Genomic DNA, 23841 nt, shown 5'->3' on the forward strand with positions numbered 1-23841 from the left:
CGGCAAATCTGCCTCTGATGACAAAATAGGCATTAACTCCACAGGACACTAAATAAAGAGGTAGGAGAAGATGCTGTAAGATCGCCTTTCAGACTTTTATTAATAACTCACCTCTCGACTTTCAATTTGAAAACTAATCTGGCAGCCGTTTAGCCGTTTAGCTAGCCACCACAGAAACACACATGGACACACACAGACACACACAGATGCACATACATACACGCACACACACACACACACACACTCATGGACACACACAGACACACAATCACAAATACACTGAATTAATCAAAGACTTGCATGTTCTTGTTTAGTGTACGAATATATACATATACCTTAAGATAAAACAGGGGACATGGATATATTGGAGTAGACTAACACGTAAATAATTATATTTTACCAATCAAAGAAGACTCTTCCTTTTCATTGTCATCCATTCAGAGATCAGAGATCGTTTGCTCACACACAGCCTGATCTGCAGCCCCCCCTGTCCCTGTGCGACCTAGTGCCACATTCTAGCACGTGCCTGTGCCAAAGCCAGCTAACTGGACACTAGGCCGGCCCCTCCTTGCACCCCACACACCGCCTTGTATTTTTAGCCTGAATCGGTGCATTTTGAAAACTTAACATGGAAGGGGAATCTCAGATGTCTACTTTCTAGGTGTGTTTTTTGTGCTAGCTTTAATCATTCACCTTTTGTTTCTTTTTTTTGTTGGCCTTTGCTCACTCTCTCTCTCTCTGTCAGTCAAAGAGGTGCCTTTCTTACGCCTCCATCACTGCCGTCTCTCCCCCTCGCCTTATAGTGGCAGAGGTGTCAGCTGCCAACCTTGCCCAGCCCACTTTGGGTCTTCACATGATCTCCCTCTCTCTCTTTCTGTCTCCCTCTCTAACTGCCCCTCTCTCTCTTACTCTCTCACTTGCTCTCTCTTTCCCCCTCTCTCTCTCTTACTCCCTCACTTGCTCTCTCTTTCCCCCACTTTAGGTTTATGTTTCTGTCTCTCTACCCCTCTCCCTTTCACTCTCCCACATTTTCATCATCCCTGTCTCTGCAACTGCCACCCACTCCCTCTCCCTCCCCCATCTTTCCCACACTCTCACACACACACTCTCATACACACACACACACACACACACACACACACACACACACACACACACCAAAACCCACCCCTTCAAGACCCCTCTGCTCCCTTACAACTTCTCTGTGTCTGTGTCTGGGGGACTTCACACGGGGGGCTCAGGACTTGCTCTGCTCTGGGTAGCGGGGGATCATTTCTTTCCTTCTTTCTTTCCACTTGTCTGTGGTATTTCAGTGGAACACTACTCTCGCTCCCCACCAAGACGTTCAGAATGAAGTGGGGTTGGGTGCTGCTGGGGCTCGTCGTGGCCTTCGGGCAGCTGTCTTGGGGCCAGAAGGGCTTGGACGTACCTGAGTACGATGGACGGGACCGCGTCCACGACCTCAACGTCAAAAATTTTAAGTCTGTGATGAAGAAATACGACGTGTTTGTGGTGTACTACCATGAGCATGTCGGGAACAACCGCATCGCCCAGAAACAGTTTGAGATCGAGGAGCAGGCCCTTGAGGTGGGTTGGCGGGACCTGATCAAAAAGGGGGGAGATGGGGAGGGGGGTGGATGGCTCATTGATTGAGCTGAGGCTTGGTGTACCAGTACACAACTGTAAAATACACATGTGCAGGATCTGGAAGTGAAGTGGCCAAACAGGAGATTGTAGAGAGATGCATTCAAACCAAACAGATACCTGAATGAGTTTTTTTTTACCTTGCACTTATTTGAAATGTTGTCGCTGCTAAAGTGGGAGTGATCTATATGGTTGAGATGTCTCTGTCTAGGAGAGGCCTCATGTCTCAAGTCACAATGTTTAAGTGTAGACTTTGTGGTTTTGACAACGCTATTACTAAGTATACTATGGAATACTGGTATAGATCAAAAACTGTGTAAGCCGTGTAAAACTATAGGGAATTATCTGGGCTCTGCACAATGACAATACATTTGAGCCTAATCTAGTATTAGGTGAATCAGTGACCTGATCCCCTAATAATATAAATGGAGATTTTTACACAGAAGCATTTAGGTTCCACTGTAGTTACCCCTTGCTTGAGTTACCTGGAGTTTAAGTCTGATGAGCATCATTTGAAGCAATCTTGGCATGAAGAATGTGTGAACATCTAGCTGCATGTCCTACTGCTGTCCACTACTGCTTACCCTCCAAGACACATAAGTCTTTATGTCTAGTCTATTCTTTATATTATATCTGCTCTGTTCATATATATATACACACACACATATATACATATATATAGTATATATTATATATCAGTTATAGCTGCTTTGTCACAATACTAGTTCTTGACGTTTGCCTTGCCAGGGTTTTATAACTCAGCATCCATCTTGTGTGAAGGCCATCTTTAGAATGTTGCTGCCATCTGGACCAGATATATAATGTATAATGTGTAATGTATAATGGTGCTACCGTGTTGACTGTTATTTCCATTAGAGTGTGTAAGACGTAGGTCAGTATTGGGCTATGAGAGGTAACAGCCAAATGGAAATGAGTGTGTTGAACTGACCCATGGACCCCAACGAAGAAGGTTTGCTCAGGGTGCAAGTGATGATGTTTTCAGGTCTGTGCTGAAATATGATAGGAATTCCTTTTAGTTTTGATGTGGGACCTTGTATGTATGTGTGTGTGTGTGTGTGTGTGTGTGTGTGTGTGTGTGTGTGTGTGTGTGTGGGTGTGTGTGTGTGTGAGAGAGAGAGAGAGAGAGAGAGAATTGCTGATTGTCAGGGTGTGTTTCATATCTGTTTCGCATCTCAGAGACTTCGTGGGTCTCTGTTACAGCATCACGCGTCACACACCTCAGTCCAACTGAACTGCCTGCCGTTGTGAGTGCTGAGTTGTGCAGACGTAAGATCCAAACTATCGCTCTGGCAAGCTGTCAACAATAGGGATACATCTTGCGTGTAAAACAGTCACAAGTCATACTCACACATGATGAAGACAGTTTTGAACCTTATGTTAAGTCATTAGGGTAAGCGTAATGTGTGCAGTACGTAGTGTTGACATAGGAGTAAAAAAACATGTAACCTTGTAGACTCATGATAAAACATGACAGTACTTATGAATCAATGTAAGGGATGAGCAAGGATTGTTCTTCATGGTTGTTCTTGATGGATATCAATTGGCATTTTCACTTGTGTCATGAAACAGGATTTGAACTCTGCCTAAAACTATATATGCCACTGTGCCATGCAAGGAGACCAGTTATTTTGGTAGAGGTGACGAGTCCTTGTTTGATGCTGGCACGGGTCAGGAATTTATTAAATCGCTCAGAGGAACTCCTGGATCGTGGCACCCATGGAGAAGATACTATGGACATTTCTCAAAATAAAATAAACCTGGAGGTCTACCAGGGTTTTGGGTGCTGTGAACAGTATTTTTAAGAGTCCCTCCCCAACATCTTGACCAACACAGAGCGGTAGAAACGTTTTTTTTGTTTTCTCTACCATTTTCCTTCTGCTCTGGTTTAGACTACCTGCCTTTCCCTGTAAAAAAAATCCTGCATGCCTGGAATGGATTGGGCAGTGTCGTACAATGTGTACAATTTTGCACATGTGCAGAATAGATTGGGCAGCGACTTGTGAAAGTTGAATAATGGACATGATTAACTTAATAACATTGAGTGGCAACGAGGAACATGTTGATGCTATGTACGTTTGTGTACTAGGTTTATGGTTAGAGGAAATTGCCATACTCAATACTACGTTTGCTCTCTGACCTAGACATGAGTTGACAGCCAACCTCTGATAATGGACCCCCGCCTCTTCATCAATGTCTCGTTCCGTCTCCCCCATTACCCTGTACACCACTCAGCTGTCGGCTTTTTCTCACTCGCCTGATTGATGGTAGAAAGGAGTGTCGTGTCAGAGAGGGGTGGAGGGTGGGGAGAGGAGAGTCACTTAACACCCAGGCTGCATTCCTGCTGGTCAGAAGGTTACGTAATCATTTGGCGACGCTGTCACCCTGTTTTTCAACAGTGGTCAAGCATCACGCTTTTAGCTGACCTAGGAGGTGTTTGGGCCCCTTTCCTCTTTGTCAGAATGGATCCAGCATCCCCAGAGCTGTCTGCGACTACTACACTGTATGCTGTGAACACCAGTAGAGAGATTAGCGGGACTTTGTGTCTTAATTTGCATTTATTAAGATAACACTTTAATTTCATTTAATTAACCTGTTTAGTACTTCAGAAAATGAGTTATGAGTGGCCTAAGGAAAGGGTATGATTGGAGAAGTAGGTGGTAATAACTGGGTAATTTACAAACATACAAATAGATTTACAAATACAAATAATGTATAACTACGATTTCTAATTCACTGTAATTGTAAACGTAATTCTAGGTTGCTTAAAATTACTTACAAGGGACATCCTAGAAATCGACTTTCGTTATAGGCTATGTAACAGGATAAGTAACTGTGAAGTAGGTCTACAGTGTAAGAAAAGATAAGTAAAGGGTACGATTGTGGAGCTAAGTGGTTAGTACCGGATAATTTACAATTAACAAGTATAAATGTTTTTGATTTCACCGCTTTCTAAAATTAAACCTAACGACATGTTACTTGAATTACTTACAAGGGGCATCCTATTACAACATGGCAAATACTTTTCCAATAGTGTAAGTAACAGGGTAAGTCACTGTGAAGTAAGATGTAACAAAAAAATAAGTACAAGGTATTACTGTAGAACTAAGGGATTAGTACTGGATAATTTACAAACATTTTACAACTGGGGAAGTATAAACGTTTTTGATTTCATTGTCTTTCTAAAAGTAGACCTTCATTTTACCTACAGGAACATCCTATTTTTAATATGGCAGAATACCTTCCTTTACAAGGTGTGAAGTACCGCTCAAGAACAAGATAATTAAAGAGTATGATTGTAGAATTAGGCGGTAATTAAGGGATACCTTGCACATTTTAAACATTTTAAAATAAGGAAAACATAAATTATTTTTAATTCATTGTACTTCTATAAGTAATTGGATATTAAAATTAGTACTGAAAATTAGGACTACTTAGGCCTCCTGTTAATAATAGCCTACAGTAAATCTTTTTTTTTTGTAGTAGTAGTAGTAGTAAAGCAGTTATGTAGCTTACAAGGATTTGTTCAGCTAAATAGAGTACACACGGAATATGTGATCTCCTCTGTCCCCCTTTCCCTGGGTTTACTGGAAACACATTTAGGAAAACCTCCCTAAGATTATTGCTGGGACTTGGAAAAGGTTCTGTAATCGCTCCGCAACAGTGACTTTGTTATCCATTAGCGAGCCATTGCATTAACCTAAGTCTCTTCCATATAATGCAGATGATTAGGTTAACATGTTGGCAACCGAGCCTTTTGAGGGTTTAGACTACTGTGCATCACGTTTTCTAATTAAAGTAATTTAGTTCACAGAAATATGTTGTGTCAACACTGCTTGTTATGTGAGCTTGAAGTCATTAAAGATTTTCTCTTCACACAGATGAACCCAATCAATCCAACCTGTATCCAGCAGCTAGATTAGATTCAGCCATAATAATTTGCTACCAACTGTGTTTACTGGATATCATAAATAATCAGTAAACAAGCTTTTTGGAAAATGTACTTACTCTATTTTTACTCTTTACTTTGTAGGTAGAACAGATAAGTTGAGGGTATTAAGCAAAAGTTCAATTTGCAGGCCACTTTGTCCGTACTAGACTGTACTTTGCAGAAAGTTGAGGTAAGTAGAGGATACTGAGCTAAACGTACACTATACACTATACTTAGCAGATAGTTACAAGAACGTAGAGGGTATGAAGCCTCTGCACTTACACTATACTTAGCCGATAGATACAGGAACGGAGAGGGTACTCAGTTACACTTCAAGTTTGCAGCCTGTACAGCCTATATTACTCTGTACTTGTTACAAGTGAGTACAGGGTATACTAAGCACACACAAGCTGTATTATACTATACTTTGGAGAAATTTTAGTGGACATTACTGGAAAGTGGAGGGTACTAAACTACTCTTAAGTGTATTCTATATATTTATTTTACACCATCCTACACATACCGGTGTGACAGTACCAGTTAAAGGGTTAAAAACCTACATTTAACTTAACTTCTGGGTTATTAAAAGCATCTCAAAGGAATAAAAGTAATGGAGAGGACCATTTGTGTGAAGTTGATGATCTAAAAGTAAGGCTTATGACTCGAGAAAGCAGGCAAATGGGGAACAACACTGTGACATTCCCTCAGTGGTGTAACGTAGTTACGACGGGCCCAGGTGCAGGCTATTATGACGGGCCCTAGTCAAGGCAGTGGTTCCCAAACATTTTACAGTCCCGTACCCCATGTTTGTAACCGCCGCCACGCCCCCTTCCCCCTGCGCAGATATTCAGCCTACAACACTTAAAACTGTGAAATTGTCAGGGTATGTCACTAACCGCCGCCGCCACGCCCCCTCCCCCGCGACTTGGCTATTCAGACTATTTAGATTGACATAAATGTGTCTATGGGCCCCGGCTATGGGCCCCCAAGACCCACGGGCCCAGGTGCAGCCGCACCTGCTGCACCCCCTATAGTTAGCATTCCCTCCAGTACCCATGTGAGCAGATGACATTTTCATGTTTTTATTAACCTGTTTGTCAGCTATGTAGAATGTCTCATTGTAGGCCATACATAATCTGTCTAATCAGTCTGTAAAATATCCACAAAGTACTCTGTAGTTATTAGTCTGGTCTGTCACAGTATGGGTAAGCACTAAGAAGTATAATGGAGAAAAACACATTTCTACTTTCCTTATTTGTAAAACGTTTAAAATATTTTGTAATTACCACATACATTTACAATCATACCCTATAAGAAAAGTATTTGGCCATGTTGTAATAGGATGCCCCTTGTACGTAACATAATTAAGTATAATTTTAGAAAGTGGTGAAATCAAAAACATTTATACTTTCTACATTCAGGGAATCAAGACTCAGCAGTTTCTTCTAACTCAGACACACACCGTTGTGCTGACTTAATGCTGCCATCAAGAATTTATATTTAATAATGATGATTTTGGAAAGTTAAGTTTAATGTGCATTCACCAAATCCCATAAGTGCATCTTATTCTCTGATTTAATGGGGTGGAACTCATATATTGGCAGCTGAATTTTTTGATCATGCAGAACATACTTGGCAAGATTCGCCTGACTAACAGATGTCTTCCAGTCTCATTTGTCGTGCAGACTCACACTTGTACATATGTACAACATCTACGTGTGTGTGAGAGCTTCTTTGCACCAGCAGGGTCCATAAATTAAGTTGTGTGCATTCCTGTATGAGATCATTTTGCTCCCTGCCCCCTTGCCCCTCCACTCTTGCTCTAATGCACCTTTCGGGGGGCAGTTGGGCCCAGTCCCGGGGCCTGGCAGCAGGGCTGAGAGCCTCTGGCTGGAAGCCTCTGGCTGAATTCTGTCCTTGTGGGTGGAGGCAGGTGACGGATGGGTGCAGTACTGTACCTGTCAGCAGATCCCAGGGACTCCACCACCTGGCCAAAATAGTCCTGGGTCAGTGTCTGCTCCCACTCTGGGGGCTAAATATAGCAAGCAACTCCACTGTGGTTGTTTGTGCTTCTCAAGATGTTAAGTAGCCCCCAGTAGATCATCTTTCTTCCCTTATAGATACATTTGCAGGGGTGTGGGGGCGCGGCTATCAACTGGTGCTCTCTAACTGTACTGCACATGTCTTGTTCTTCATCATTTTCACAAGCCGGAGTAAACCTGTTTTTATTTTCTTTATCTCCATCGAAATGAGAAAAAGGTGTGGAATTGCACGACAGTTTATCTCCATCCATGAAAAAAATCTAAAAAGAAAAAAATGTTTTGGCAATGTAAAATGTGCGTAAGGCACAGACATGAATTGGAGCCTGAATGGGACACAGATGAGTTGCGTTGACATGATAAGAACAGGTTTAATGCATGCTGCGTTGTGAAGGAAATGTATCTTCAACTGGGCCAGCAAGATTACAGGATATGGGGCCCTTGCCACCAGATTGACAGTTAGATCAGGGTCTTTAGGGTTCAGGGTCTCCCAAATCACACAAAGCATCTCGCCACTCTGAGGTCAGAGACATTCCTCTGGGTTTAGCACAACCCCTGACCCTATTCTTCAGTCCATGGCTCACTGAAGAGGGCCAAACACTGCCCCACCTGGAGAGGGGTGAGCTGGCCACTGAGAGCTGGTTGCTGGTAGCAGTTTCCCTGTGAGGTAGCGAGTGATAGAGAGAGAGATAGAGAGAGAGATGAGAAGGGTGAGGACTTGTGTAAGCCGGTTTGGATCAAGTGTCCCGTCTTCCTTCCCTCCTTCCCTCCCGAAGCTGTCAGGCCTTCATGGCAAATATTTCCCTCTCTTGTCGACTCATGGCTTTTGTCGGGCTACCTTATATAGCTGTGGCCTTTTTGGCTTAAAGCCTTCGAGCTGAGTTTAGCACACAAACTGTTTAGCAGACAGAGGTGAGCCTCGACCCCCATTAAATACCTTTTCATATTAATACCCACTTTAGAACATCCGTGGTGGAGATTTTAGGGGGGGCGGGGGGTAGAATGGGTTGATTTGATTTAAAAAACATTGTGAAGATCAATGTTAGCCAGATCACCAGTTACACAGAAGTCTTTTTGAATCATTCATGGATACAGTTTGCCTCTTCTACACACCATTTTCCCCCAAACAAAGAGAGAGAGAGGGAGGAAGAGAGAGAGAGAGGGAGGAAAACAGAGAGAGAGGAAAAGAAAGACAGAGAAGACGAGAGTAAATGAAACAGATGAATGAGAGAGAGAGTAAATATATAGAATCCAGGAAGCCCCATGATGTACACAGGGTGAGGTCATTGATATCTCAGACATTGGCTGGCAGACAGAGAGACACATCAGCATCACTCCATTCCCAGAGGGCACATAGCATTTCATGACAGAAGCAGGTAGTGGGTCCGGCATCCAGTCAATCACAGTTCAGAGTCAGAAAGTTAGGGCAGGAACATAATTGCAGAGAAAAGATATCAAATAGGACCAAATACAAATCTAAAAAGTTATTTGGCAAACCCTGATTAACCCTCATGTACCAGACTGCTTCATTGTATCCATCAGATGTTGTGCAACAGGTACACTGCAGAACAGAATATAATTTCTCCAAGTTGAATGTGCATTGGTGAACACTACATATAAAGCGATATAAATTAATATCCAATGCAATCTGCCAATGAAACAGACCATTCAAATAGCAGTGCTTCTTGCAATTTGCAAAAAAAGACAGGTATTGTACAACCAATTACATTTGCTTAGTGTTTGCACTGTCAAATGCATTTCATAAATAATGAAAAAAGCATTCAATAATGAAATCCTGATACAATTGAAGCACTATGGTTCTGTGTTGGCAAGGTGGTCATTTATATACAATCTAAAAGGCAGTTTATAGTATGGAATGAATGACTGAAAATGTGTGAGAAAGAGTGCAATTAACAGGAAGAGAGAGAGGGGTGGAGACAAAATCAAGAGAGAGAGAGGGAGCAAGCATTTCCTTGCAAGATGCATCTCCTTACACTGCAGTGCACCTGTCGCCGCCCTAGAACCCTATTACTCTAACTCAGTTGGCACATAGCCTCTATCTCCTAATGCCAGGCTTCCACGAATGCCATACTGCCATTGGTGGACGCTGCTGTCCATCATTTGGGTCAAGTTTCACTCGGATTTAGAAAGTGCAGGGGCAGCGGTCTTTGTACCGGGCTTTTATGGTGTGGAGGCTTCATCTGGACCAGCTACAGTGCTTACAGCATACTCACAAATATGTGTGGTGGGGGGAAAACAAAATAATTGGCCCTGACAACATGTGCACAAGAAGGGGTCACTATGAAGTCTAAATTAACACTTGTTCAGATGAAATCACGCTCTGGGGTCATTCCAGAAAAGTAATGGAAAAAACGTAAAGATTTCTAAGGACATACTGTAAATATTTTGTACCTTATATTTTTTTTGTAACAGTGCATATTATAAAATCACAATGGCTTGGAGCAGTCTACCACTCCGATGAAACAATCACAAGACTGATTGTAACTCTTTTTCCTGACAGCTTGCAGCCCAAGTCCTGGATGATCTAGATGATGAAGATATAGGATTTGGCCTGCTTGATGAGAAGAAGGACAGCGCTGTTGCCAAGAAACTAGGTACCCTGCCTCTTTAATAGCATACAGTGCAGACCATGTTCCATATTCTCTTTTTATTTCCTGTTCATAATGCATTTGTACCAGCTGGTTTTCAAGCACCGTTATGAAGAGACTGCCAAAAGCTTTCAAGCTCTAAGCCCTCAGTGATGGAATGGGAATGTGAACTCATTAGTACATTTACTCTCCAAGCTTTAAATGTGTCCTGCCAGGCCACAGGCAAACTGAGCACAAACACGCCTCCTAGTGGTGTCGTCCTTAAGTGTCTATCTGTGCTTCTGCTGAGATCTGTCCTTCTCACGACTCACAGGTTTGGATGAGGAAGACAGTATCTATGTCTTCGCTGACGACGAGGTCATTGAGTATGATGGAGAACTTGCTGCAGACACACTGGTGGAATTCATCTATGATGTATGTGAGAAGAAAGCATGCCACTGGCATCTTCATCCTTGTCATGATTTATACCCTTCTGTTCTTCCTCATCACAATTTCAAATATCCCTTTTCTTGTAATTTCTGTATGCTGGTTGATTATACTATGTGTAATACACATTGTTAACAGTAATAATGTCTTACCTAAAAGTATGTATTCTCCCTTGTTTTAAGTTATATAAAATTAGGCCTGTCTCACTGTGGTGTACAACATTCGTTGAAGGCAACATTTTATTATTTCAGTCACACCAAATTAGTTAGATTCTCTCAGATTACATCCAGCTCTCTCCATTTCTTCCTAGCTGCTGGAAGATCCCGTGGAAATCATCGACAACAGGCATGAGCTGAAAGGTTTCTTCAACCTTGAGGAGGACATCAAACTGGTGGGCTACTTCAAGAATGAGAAATCTGACCGTATGTACTAAGGCCATGTCCCACTAACAAAGAGAACATGCTCTCATTCTTACTCTTCACACAATCCTGTATGTGGTTTGGTTTGTATAGAGAGTGCAGTGAGCATAGGTGATGTGTGTTGTGAAAGACCCTCATGCGGTCACTGATGAACTTGATGACCTTCTGTCACACAGATTTTGATGCCTATGAGGATGCAGCTGAAGAATTCCACCCTCATATCAAGTTCTTCGCTACCTTCGACCCCAAGGTATACAGTGCAACCTTCCTCTTTACAGTATTTAACTTGTGTTACTGCATTTTTATGGAAATATTATGCATGGAAATAAAATGATTGCATTTTTCATGGAGGTCACATTTGTCATACCCGACTGAGAATTAGTGTAAGGGTCTTTGGAAATGATGAAGCGCCCGCAACTCTTACATTGATATTGTCCACGTCAAAACCTTTCCACACCACAGATGTATCCCAACCGGCTAAAAGCTAAAAGGCTAAGGCTAAAAGTGTTCATGTGTTCTGTACCTACCAACCACACCACTGAAAAGTGTCAATGTGTGATGTTTCCTGCTTCATCATAAGCCTTTGACATGATAATGATTTACTATCATTTTACAAATTCATATCTCCAAATAAAACATTATTCCCTCTTTCTCTAATGCTCACCTCACAGGTTGCAAAGAGTCTCGACCTCGGAATGAATGAAGTTGACTTTTATGAGCCCTTCATGGATGACCCCGTCACCATCCCTGGAAAACCCTACTCAGAGGATGAGCTTGTTGACTTCATTGAGGACAACGACAGGTGTGTGTCTGTGTGTCCATTTGTGTTGAAATGTGTGTGTGTGTATTTAAATGGAGATAATCAAATCTGACGAATGTCTTGTTTGATGTTTTAATCGATGTGTAAATAATCTATCTTGCCTCTATTCTGTCTCAGACCAACTCTGAGGAAACTGCAACCTCACAACATGTATGAGATCTGGGTAAGTACAGCAAGACATCCGTAAATCATCAGCATTTTCATTTTATAACTTCCTCCTCTTGATTAGCTATTTTCTTACGTTGTACCTCACTTATCAGCCCCATGCCATGTTTTAGAAAAGCATTACCAACTGAATAAGCATAAATGTCAGTGTAAATATATGCATTACACCCAGATATGTAAGACAATTTCAAAACTGTACAAATACTTATCATGTCTCAGGAGGATGACATCGATGGCGAGCACATCATCGCATTCGCAGAGGAGAGTGACCCAGGTATGGGCCCTTTAGGGAACTACATGTGTTCAGCAGGAGTGAGCGTGTATCTATTTTAGGAGCTTAATTCTGCGACACATGCTGTTCTGCAGGGGTATAATTTCCCTAACCCACTGCTCTGCATTTGACAGTTATTTCAACACATCTCCCTCCTCCCCAGAAAGGTCACATAAAACTTGCAGAGAGGAAACACGTGAGGAGAGATTAGCGTCCCATAAGGATTCATGTATCATGATGATAAGACCTTTAGAAGTTCTCTACATTTTGTTATGAGAATCATCTTAAAAAATGATTGCATTTTTTTTTCATTAATCTGCACACACTACTCCACAAAGACAATAACTCACAGTGACAAGACCAGAGGATTACTTCTCATAGCGTGAGAGCCATCCAGCTACCTTTGAGCAAACTGTCACATGACTTTTGGCTTCCGTGTAGCCACCCTGACATAAACGCCTTATTGGTAATGTTGCACTCTTGGGTGTCCTTTTGTGCCATCAAGTTGTAGGGTCATTTCATGGACCACTGACAGAAACAGGAGGAATCAGAGCTCAGTTGCAAGTGTCATAACATAATGGTAATACCAGTTCTAACCATAATGGTCCGAATACTTGTGTAAATGGGATATTTCAGATTGCAGGTTTATTTTGTATTTTTGCTCTGTGGTTGTGGAGTCTTGTTTGTACATTAACAGGAAAATTGAATGCATTTTATGCAGTCTACTAAATGTGGAAAACTGTGAAGGGATCTGAAAACATTCCATATTTTCATATACCATAGACTGATCCATGTTCTTCTGTTATTGTACAAATTTGTACAGATTTCCTTAATGGTCTTAATTAACCAGCAAACAAAACAGCTGCAGACTAATCACCTCATATTTGAGCCCTTCAAGATAACATTTACTGAATTTTAGGAAAGCATTGACATGACCTGTTGACTTCCTCTAGATGGCTTTGAATTCCTGGAGATCTTGAAGGAGGTTGCAGAGGATAACACAAACAACCCTGACCTCAGCATTGTATGGATTGACCCTGATGACTTCCCACTGGTAAGAGTCCAGCTTGGCTTGAGTCAAGAGTGAAGGTAACTTAAAGCATTCGAAAATTCACCTGGACCCAGCAAAGCTGTAATTTCAACATACATCATACTTTCTTGAAAAATATCACCTTGTCGTGTGTTTTTTGGTGATGGTTATAATAACTAACTAAGGGTGTTTTTATTCCCTTAACATGTGACTATGGGGTCTTAAATTTACACACCCAGTATATTATTAAAGGCACAGCATCAGATTCATTCTGCTTTTTTATACTTTAAAGTAAATAACTAATAGGTAATTATATGACCTGTATTTAACTAAATTCTGACTCACTTTTTTCTTTACAGCTTGTCCCGTATTGGGAGAAGATATTCCATATCGACCTTTCCTCCCCCCAGATTGGTGTAGTGGAGGTTGATGACGTAAGTGATTTGGCTGACTTGATAAAGTGACATAGTGCGAGAAAAAAGAAGCTCCACAAAACCTAATGTGTGTTGTGTGTCTGTTGTGTAGGCGGATAGCGTGTGGTTGGATATGGACGATGAGGATGACATGCCTACTGCTGACGAACTGGAGGACTGGATCGAGGATGTGCTGGATGGTGATATAGATCCAGATGACGATGACGACGATGATGATGATGATGATGACGACGACGACGACGATGACGACGACGACGACGACGACGACGATGACGACGACGACGACGACGACGACGACGACGACGATGATGACGACGACGATGACGATGATGATGATGACGACGATGATGACGATGATGACGATGATGACGATGATGACGACGATGATGATGACGACGATGATGACGACGATGATGACGACGATGATGACGACGATTATTAAAATCTTGCCATCATATTCAGCATTACCAATACAGTTACTTAATTAATTTTGCTGTATCAGTTACGATCAACATCTTCAGAATCTCTTTCTTTTTTGTCCTAAGTCATGTTGTCAGGTCATGTTTTATTCATGTAGTATAATGTCCTAATAATGTCCTCCCTCATAACAGATTTTAATGAACAAACAGGCAATGTCATCCAGTGTCCGAATTAATTACAGAAAGAGTACTGAGTCTATAGTCTAATATTATAGGCCTTTCAAACCTTCTATCATATCAACATTATGAGTCTCCACTAAATTTCAGTAAAGTATCAATTCCCACAATTCTAAACACAAATACAGTCATTAAATATCAAATATCACAAGAGGGAGTAATAGCTGATTGTTCCTTTGTCCTCTGTAAATGTGTATTGAACTGAATGTGTATTCGTGTCATTTCCTGGATGGATATGTTTGCCCTGTCCTTCTCTGATTGAGCCTGAGGATGCTGGCAAGCATTTCTTCCAAGTCACAGGCCTAAGCAACTTCCTTTCTTAAATCATTGTGACGGGTTTTGAAGAAAGAAAAAGAAATGGCGCACCATGCCCTACTTGTTTTTTGAGCAGAAGTGCTGTAAATCATCTAAATGTTTTCTACTGATGAAAAAAAAAAAAATGACAACAGTATTCTATTTTTTTGTAAACAAAGAGAACTTACTGTGAAGTCTTAAAATAAATAACAGCGTGGGAAGAGATGAAAAGAACTCTGATCATTTTGTGAAAAAGAATAAAAACTGGACGCCTATACACATAGGCCAGACACACACACTAATGCACGTACGTATGTACACACACACAGAAGTGGGCCTTTTCTGTATGTGGTCACAATACTGCAATGGATATGATCTGTATCAAAAAGTGAAACAAATTGGAAAGGATCTATCTATCTATCAATAATAAATAACAGTATCTATCTATCTATCTATCTATCTATCTATCCACACACACATAGTACTGATCACATCAGTGATGTGAAGAGAAGTATGGCCTGCACTGAAGACGCACGACGCAAACGCGGAAATCACTTGGCGTGGTACGTACTCAAACGTAGTAGAGTTTTTTTTTTTCAGAACACGCCCCTTCTTAGACTGCTTCCTACCAAAGTCTTCACAGGCCTGGCAATGGCTCTGTTCCTACTGACCATGTGGTCACAATAAACGAAAACGAAAACACTGCAGTAGGACACGTCTATCCTGAAACCTGTCATCAAAACAAGCCGTACCACCTGAAACGATTGAACATCCATCAAAATGTCGGAATCTGTGTCTGACTTCCAGGTGCAGGTTGCGTCTATAATAGATGTGTTGATGAAGGTGGCTGTGAAGGAAATAACCAAACTTTTCGAAGAACGATCCATCGCTCCTGGGAGATCCAAGGCGGAAACAGTGGAAAATTCCCGGGGGGAATCGATTTTTCTTTCCAACGTCCGAACTGACTTGAAAAATGCATTTAAACATTCTGGAGATACATATGTATGCAGTGTCGGTGTGCAAGTTGGAGATGAATGGATGTCACAGGAGGAAGGTAATGTTTTGATTTGTTGTTATTAAGCCTCGCCAGCTAGCAAGTTATGCTAGATTAAGTATCACATCATGCTTCCGTGCAAACAGTGCCTCCAAACTTTACATCTTCATTCCCAACTGCGAACAAAAGTGAAGTCAAAGCGTTTAAATGTCAAACGTCATCTGTATACTGCAGTGCATTATGCTTATGCGTGTAGTTGTGGAATGTATGTTGCACAGCTATGCGTAGCGTTACCCTTGCAAGTCATAAATCTTATTTTTTGGGGTTGATCTAACGTAGCAGAAATGCTTCTATTGCCTCGTACTCCCATCAGTTAACAATTTCAGAACTGTTAGAGTCTTGCTCTGAATCTGGTGAAATGTGTTAGTTCACTCGTTAGAGTGTATCAAAGCTAAATTGAGACAGTTGAAATAATGAAACTTGTATGCACACACTTGAGTTGCAGAACTTGTGCATTGTTCATTTCCGATTCTTGCATCGAGCTCTTCCTGCATCTCTCCACTCAGTTCAAGAATGTGATTGTTCCATGTCCACAGCGATGCCCCCTCCACAGACCAACCCCCACCCTCACACCCTGTGTAGTTCACATCAATACCCCCAGAAAGAAGGAGGGAGGGCCTCTCAGGAGGAATCCGTGTTTAAGGAGGATGTGGACTCCACAGACCATGCTTCACGGGAGGAGGCCTTGGAAGCCGTTGACCTGCACTGCACCGTTGACCTTCCTTGCACAGTACTCAAAGACAGGGTTAGTATGTGACAGATCTTGTTTGTCCAGCTGGAAGATACGCTATTTCTGTGAGTAGAAAAAAAACAGTAACTGCAAACTAAATCATTAATTCAACCTTAGTCACGCTCCACCAGCAGTACTCCCATGAATGGCTTCACAGGAATCATCATCAGCTGAAGGCCGTCAAATGCAGGCCCCCATTGACCTATCCGGTGTTCAATGTAAATCCTATGTCCTATGTGAAAACCTCCTGTGGCTCATCTCTGTAGGGCTTAAAACATGGAGGATTAGCTCTTAAGATCTAGTTAAACTGGGGTAACACTTGAATGGTTAACAAAACTACAACTGCACTACAAACAGTGATTGCACATTATGTTTCATGGCCACTAAAATGTGGTCTACATTTTTCTGTGTTAGGATGTGGAATGTGGAAATAGCCAGGCAAATAACCTGTCTGGAAAACAGCAGACTGAACAGCCTGGTGCTACAGATGGTAAGTGTGTTTGTGTTTGAGCGTAATGATACTCTTGGGGGGGGGGGAGTCAAATATTGAGTTTTCCAAGTAGTTTATGGTAAAATAAATTAAAAACAAAAGTTGGGTCAGTGGAAGTCAGCGGGTTACTATGGTGACTGGAGTGTAGTCAACACAGTAACCCACATTCAACAGTCAACGCATTTGTATATAAGTAAAGATATTTCATGAATGTTGCCAATATAATTATAATGCAGTGTTCCTGTACTGTTCATGAATGCATCGCGTTATTGCAAAGCGTTACTAAACATTCTTATTTTCAGCTGCACCGACTGTGTTTGGCATTTTTGTAAATATTTGCAAATTGTTAGTTAATTTAAAAGCAGTGGCTTATGCCATTTGTTGTGGGAAAATATTTCCTGGTACTCTGTGTACCTTCATGACCAGCAGGGGGCCGGACTGTTTACTGTGACCTTGTGAGGTGCAAAGTGAGTCTGTCTGGTGTCTTTTGTTTCTTGTAAAAACTGTCTGGGTGAACCGTGCAAAAATTCCTGTGTAGGTGCACATCTGTATCTGTACAAATGGCTACTAAATTGATCTTGAGTTATATAAGTAGACATTTAGCAATGCCACAGACTAGCTTATTTATATTGGACGTTGCCCGGTCTTATGTGATATGATACTGGTCAAGTCATGATCTGGTTTGAACTGTGAAGACTGGGTCCAGTTATGTTTACATTGGTCATTTGTACTGGTTATTTCTTTTTCAGACACCATGGAGCTTGACTGTCTTTTTGACTCCCTGAAAAAGTCCTTGGCATGGCCGGAGCCCCAGCAGTCAGCAACTGTCTCAGAGGCCACATGCAGCAAGAAAGATCAACCAGCGCAAAGTGTGTATCCCCTTGCCGGTGAGAAATCCACTTCACAGGCCAGCAACCAGCCAGAGACGCTCACCACCACCACCCCCACCCCCACAAGCCAAGGCACCAACAGTTACGTCAGCCACTCCATACTGCCTGGGCAGGTGGTAGTGCCAGAGCCTCCACCTCACTTAAAAAAAAAGACTGTGCACTTTCAGCTCGGGGTGAACCACCAGGACTGGAAGCTGCTGCAGCCTTGCTCGGTGCAGCTGGTCAACGTGCGGCTTCTGACGGGCTCCAGCAGACAGAGGGTTGGCCCGGTGGGCCCCAAAGGCTTCCCCCGGCCCAAGGACCTGCGTGCCCACCAAGGCCTCCACACGGGCCGCCGGCTGTGCTGCTTCAGCGACTGTGGCAATGGCGTGTGGCGGCTGCATCGCGTCCCGTCTTCGGTGCCCGGCAGCCCGATGGCCTGCAAGATCTGCGGCAAGAACTTTAAGCGGCGCAAGATCCTGCGGCGGCACGAGCGCTTCCACACCGGCGAGCAGCCGTACCCGTGCGCCCTCTGCGACAAGGCCTTCACGCTGCGCAAGAGCCTCCGCAGGCACCTGCGCTTCCACACGGGCGAGAGGCCGCACGGATGCCCGCACTGCGGCAAGTGCTTCCGGCTCAAGGACAACCTGAAGACCCACCTGCGCTTCCACACCGGGGAAAGGCCCTACGCCTGCACACTGTGCCCGAAGAGCTACAGGACCCTCAAGAATCTGGAGAGGCATAGACTTAGTCACTGAAACTGGTTGTTGTTGTTGGGGCGTCTCAAACTGGAGGGGCTTCCTGTTTCAAGCGCAGTGTTCAGAAGAACATGTGTTGCCATGGGCATTTGTATATGTGTGCATTTTGGAAGAATTATTCCAAACAGACTATGGTTTGTAAATATATGAGGGATGATGATCAACATGGAAAATAATCAGATGTACACTTTTTTTAGAAGAGCTGACAGTGTTAAACTTTACATAGGCATGTATGCTTACGCAAGTATATTTTTTTTTGAGGGAGTTACCTCAATACTCAGGTCGTCTTGAGAGGTATATTGTAAAAAGTGTCTAACCCTATGAGACTATATCACTTCCATTCCATGTCAACCACATTATGCCGTAACCATATAACCATACCTGTCCCCTTTGTTGGGAGCTGTGCCTCTAAGACAGGTTAGTTACAAAGCCTGGAGAAAAACCCGACCTAATCAGGATATCTGATGTTACCATTGTTATATGCTGCACTGGCATCGCTTCTTGCTGGAACTACAAGAGTTTAACTTTTCAGGCTTGAATGGCTAGTTGGTTAGGCCTGGAAAAAATGGGTTGGTAGAGGTTTGATAAAGTAAAGGTTCAAGACTAATCCCGAATAAGCTGTAGACTAAAGGTCACTGTCAGGTTCCACCAGTGGTGAGATGTGGTGACTGTGTCATGTAGGTTTTCTCAGACCCACACTCTAATTGCTGAGTTTGATGATTAAGATGATTTTGTAGAGGTTTAAGTGCAGTCTTTGTGTTTTGAATCAATCAGGCCAAAAATCAACAGAGTTTAACTCTATATCAAAACTTTTGATATAGAGTTAAACTCTGTTGATTCTTGACCTGATTGTCTCCCCCTGGCACTCATTTATTATACTACAGGTGCCATATGCAGTCTTTACTGTCTATGGTCTATGCCTACCATAACAGTGTATTCTGTAACACGGAGGCTGATTTGCTAATGTCCCTGTAGTCTTTGTGTTAATGCAGTTTTTCAGGACATGAAAATATGTGAAGAAAAGGCAATGAAAGGCCTGTCACAAGAAAGCTGTGTGCTTGAAAAGCACGTGAATATTGGCTAGCTGTGTATTTTGATTGTTTCCTCAGATAAAGCCTGCATAGACACCCAGAAATCATGGGCGTCTTACTAAACATGCTATCCACTGTCAAATCAAGTAGCATTTGTATTTCATTTTCATTTATGAGTTTATTATGTGTACACCTCTGTTTGTCCGCTGAATGTTAAAACTTCAAATTAAACTAACACTGGAGTCAATGTAGTGCTTATCTTTGATGGGTTGTTTATGGAAAAACTAAGAAGCTGAGAACTGTAGAATATATAACAGAAAACCTTTTGTATATATTACTTTTTTTACGGTATCCAATTGTCTGCTTTTTCTTTTGTACAAACCTTAAAAAAAATGTATAAATGGGACTTGTTTTTGTATTTTCATTTTGCCCCCAAAGGGATTGTTCAGTCTCCCCATTAAAGATGTTTTTGTACTCTAACACGTGTGGAACTGTTCATGTTATTGAAGTTACTGTTGAATCACATCCTGGCAAAGCAATGAAATCTATACCCTAACCAGAAGCCCAGCAAAACCAGTGACAAACAAATGGTGATGGATGGATGACCAAAATGATTATTAAAAAATATAAAAATAAAACTGTGAAAACTTAAGTGAAGTAGAACACACTGATAAACACAAATATGAAATTTTAATTAAAAAAGTTAAAAGTTAATTAAAAGTTTTCCCCCACTTCCTCAAACCCTCATACCTAATGATTCATCATGACTTTTGCGAGGTGGAAAAGCATATTTTGAATAGACCATGTGCTCAGTTGATGTTACCGCTGCATATGCAACATACACATATTTCCACATTTCCATTGTCCACTTTATATAATATCCATTTTACTCACTTTGCTTTAAAAAAATTAACCTTACAACTTAGTTAACAAAATACATATAATTATTAGGCTGGTACAGGTATGCCGTTGTGGTAGTGTGTAGTTTTTTTTGATAGTTTGATAGTTGCTTAGTATGACAATCATCCATGTTTAAAAGTGTCTTTTATAATGCAGGGATATTTGAATGAAACCAATATCAAAGGAGCCATTTAATTTTTTTTATGTTAAATGGATTATGGTATTATTTGTATTTTGTGGCCTTGCCTCACTGTGGCTCATTATTTAAGGCCTTCACCATAGAAACCTCCAGTGTCTCACTCCACAGACATTTTTTTCTTTCTGTCATGTGAAACGTGTGAAACTGTTGTGGTGTCCTGCCCAACTGAAAGAAGGAAATGCGGGTTTTCCAGTAACCCATCAAAAAGTATGTACACATAACAGCGGGGAAATACCAGTAATAAACTGTTACCTCAGCAACCTTATTCATAAACAGTTTAGTGTTCCATTCCATATCAGCTGATGTTTGTTCTGTCCTGATTAGCTTTCCCATTCTAAAGATAAGAAGGCTAGATAGACATATCTTGAATTTCTTTGCTCTCTTGGTATGTCCAAGCACCTCTCCTACCTTTCCCAGTGCCACCTTCTTAAAAACTTTCTTTCACTTTCTTTTTTAATGACATGATCATAATCACATTGAAAAAACATGACCTACAACAGAAAGCTTTGTTATTCACAGGACTAGGTGTGCAGTGTGGCAGGCTTCAAATTCATCAATCAGCTTTGGCAACTCCATAAAATCCACGGAATTGTTTAACTATTACTTCATCTTATCTTTTTTTCCACTCACTACTTTTCCCTGAGTGGCATTTGAGGATGGCACGTTGTATGGTTAGCTGGCTTCCCCAGAAAAGCCAGTTAAAGCAGCTGCTGACGTGCCCGGTCTGCCAGGACATCTTTGAGGACCCGCGCCAGCTGCCCTGCGGTCACAGCCTCTGCATGAGGTGCCTCGACGGCATGTTGAAGTCCCGGTCCTTGGGTCAGCCTTTCTCTTGCCCCAACTGCAGGGCGTGCTTTGGGCCTCTGATTGGCGTGCACAAGAGTTACACTTTACACAGCATCGTGGAGGACTTCAATGCAGCGTCACACCAGGTCAGTATCGTATTCGACTGTATACAAAATTAGTGGTGTCAATGTTCATAATCTTTGTGACACTGCCTTTCTCTTGTGCTGTGCTTCATTGATGGGGTCAGCTCTGATTAGTTTCGTTCATCTGTGTTCACCATTAGGAAGAAAAAAAACCGAGAGAACAGTCTGATCATGTCAACTATAACAGAGTCCTGTTTCTACTGCTGGCCGTCACAATTATCTGTATTTGCAATGGTATCGTATTAATCCAATGTACTAATATACTATGCATATAGACATATGTAAGGCCTACATTATGTTTTATTGTATCCTCCTGGAACAGCTTTCCTGTGCTCTGTGGAGAACCACACTCTTACTGAAACAGTACAGAGGCAACACACTTTACTTCTGAGGTATCATCCAGAGATAACTGGTGAGTTGAATTGAGAATGGATACAAACACTATGATCCTGAATTACTAAAGGTATACAGGTACAATTTTGAAATCAGCAAAATAGTATGTTCAAGAATATAGACATGGCAAAGACATTTTTATTTTTCTCAACTGAAAGTCAGTCTTTACTACACCTTGATTTGCATTGGTTTTGTTTTTTATGAGGGTGTGTGATTTCAGCTTTGCATCTGACTGTAAACATAATTCAGGGCTTATGTGTGTTGTTGCAGACCAGACCAGCACTTTCTCAAACAGAAACATCTCTGAATAATTATTTCATCTATCCTTCAGATCTTACCCTGAACAAAGACACTGCCAGCCCCTATCTGGTTATGTCACAAGACCTTCTGACAGTACAGCGGGTCAATGACGAACAGCTCTACCCCCCACATCCTGCACGCTTCACTGAGGCGCCCCAGGTCCTGTCCACCCAGTGTGTGTCCAGTGGCAGCCACTACTGGGAACTGGAGGCTGAGGGCTACTGGGACATTGCAGTGGCCTACGAGAGCATCAGCAGGAAGACAAGATTTGGTTCCTTCGGAAATAATCAGGAATCTTGGAGTCTCACGCATGACAGAAAAGGGCGACTCTTTGCCTACCATGAGGGGGTTAAGGTGAAGATCTCCAAGTCCCTGATGCACAACAGAGTTGGGGTGGTCGTGGATTTCCAGAAAGGCGCCATCACGTTCAATGAGGTGGGGGCCATGTGGAACCACCTGCACACATTTAAAGCCAGTCTCAATCAGCCCGTGTGCCTCGGACTTGGTCTGTACAAGGCAGGCCTCCATACCAGGATCTCTGTAAAAAAAAACCTGTAGTCCGGACACCAGACACCTACCCAGACTCAATGCTCAAGCGGGTTGCCAGGTTGAGTACACTAAATCTACACGAACGAGCGCAAGACGAGCTCAACATTAAACTTTGACAATGGCAATCAACGACGAGTCCTACACTATAAGTAGATCAGCTAATGTATACATTTGCAGTGTAATTAGCAGCAGTAATTAAAAGAGAGAAATATAATTAAGTTTAGAGATCAATAATTGGCAAATGAAAATTGAAAGTACTCTTTGCAAACCATGCACAGCATGATCCCGTGGTCTGTGGGTACAGTGTGAACCCCAAACAATGAGCTGAGCCTATGTTCGCTTAAAAGGGGAAAAATGTGTTGTTTTCATTTACAATTATTCTTTTAGCACTTTCATCCAAACATCTTGCCGTACATATGCATGTTTTTTCTTCTTTTTAACAGTGTGTGTGCACCACAGGCTACCAAATCTATGACCTTGGTGCTGTTAGCACCTTACTCTACCAGTTGAGCTACAGTAGTACTTTTGAATTAAACTACAGGACAGTCTCTAGTCATGAATCTCAGGTATTGAATGAAGTACAGCTGTTAAATGATGCTTGATTTTTGTTCTTAGTTGAAACTCTCATTTTTGTTGTAGCAATAAAATGTATATTCTTTCATAAGTCCCTGAATAAAACTAATGAAATGAGAAATGGTCCATTTTTCTAATTCTGAATGAAAAAAATTAACATGAAAGTCAGTGTGAAAAGACAAAATTTGCCGCTTTGCAATAAATATTAATCTGAGGTAAGAGGATAGGTCACATATAAGACAGTGCTCTTATCTTTTTGTTATTGACACAAACCTTTAAAACACTGAAAACACAGTTTTGAGGGTAGCAA

At 41.9% G+C, this 23841-nt stretch overlaps 3 protein-coding genes across 3 annotated transcripts; all 3 read left to right on the top strand.

Moving 5' to 3' along the window:
- The first annotated feature begins 1091 nt into the window (after positions 1-1091).
- On the top strand, positions 1092-14981 carry casq1a (calsequestrin 1a). Its single transcript, XM_031560261.2, has 11 exons — positions 1092-1587; positions 10154-10247; positions 10555-10655; positions 10978-11089; positions 11263-11336; positions 11758-11888; positions 12024-12069; positions 12291-12345; positions 13296-13396; positions 13732-13806; positions 13898-14981. Exons 1-11 carry the CDS (start codon positions 1351-1353, stop codon positions 14246-14248), a joined length of 1377 nt encoding a protein of 458 aa, XP_031416121.1. The 5' UTR covers positions 1092-1350; the 3' UTR covers positions 14249-14981.
- A 382-nt stretch (positions 14982-15363) lies between these two features.
- si:rp71-1g18.1 (uncharacterized protein LOC559922 homolog) lies at positions 15364-20168 on the top strand. Its single transcript, XM_031560267.1, has 4 exons — positions 15364-15810; positions 16347-16555; positions 16955-17030; positions 17780-20168. Exons 1-4 carry the CDS (start codon positions 15537-15539, stop codon positions 18655-18657), a joined length of 1437 nt encoding a protein of 478 aa, XP_031416127.1. The 5' UTR covers positions 15364-15536; the 3' UTR covers positions 18658-20168.
- A 965-nt stretch (positions 20169-21133) lies between these two features.
- LOC116218426 (tripartite motif-containing protein 14-like) lies at positions 21134-23628 on the top strand. The gene is made up of 4 exons (XM_031560084.1): positions 21134-21719; positions 21857-21950; positions 22039-22128; positions 22441-23628. Exons 1-4 carry the CDS (start codon positions 21444-21446, stop codon positions 22965-22967), a joined length of 987 nt encoding a protein of 328 aa, XP_031415944.1. The 5' UTR covers positions 21134-21443; the 3' UTR covers positions 22968-23628.
- Positions 23629-23841: the final 213 nt, after the last annotated feature.

Source organism: Clupea harengus, chromosome 22 (assembly GCF_900700415.2).
Source record: "Clupea harengus chromosome 22, Ch_v2.0.2, whole genome shotgun sequence".
NCBI classification, from domain to species: Eukaryota; Metazoa; Chordata; class Actinopteri; order Clupeiformes; family Clupeidae; genus Clupea; species Clupea harengus.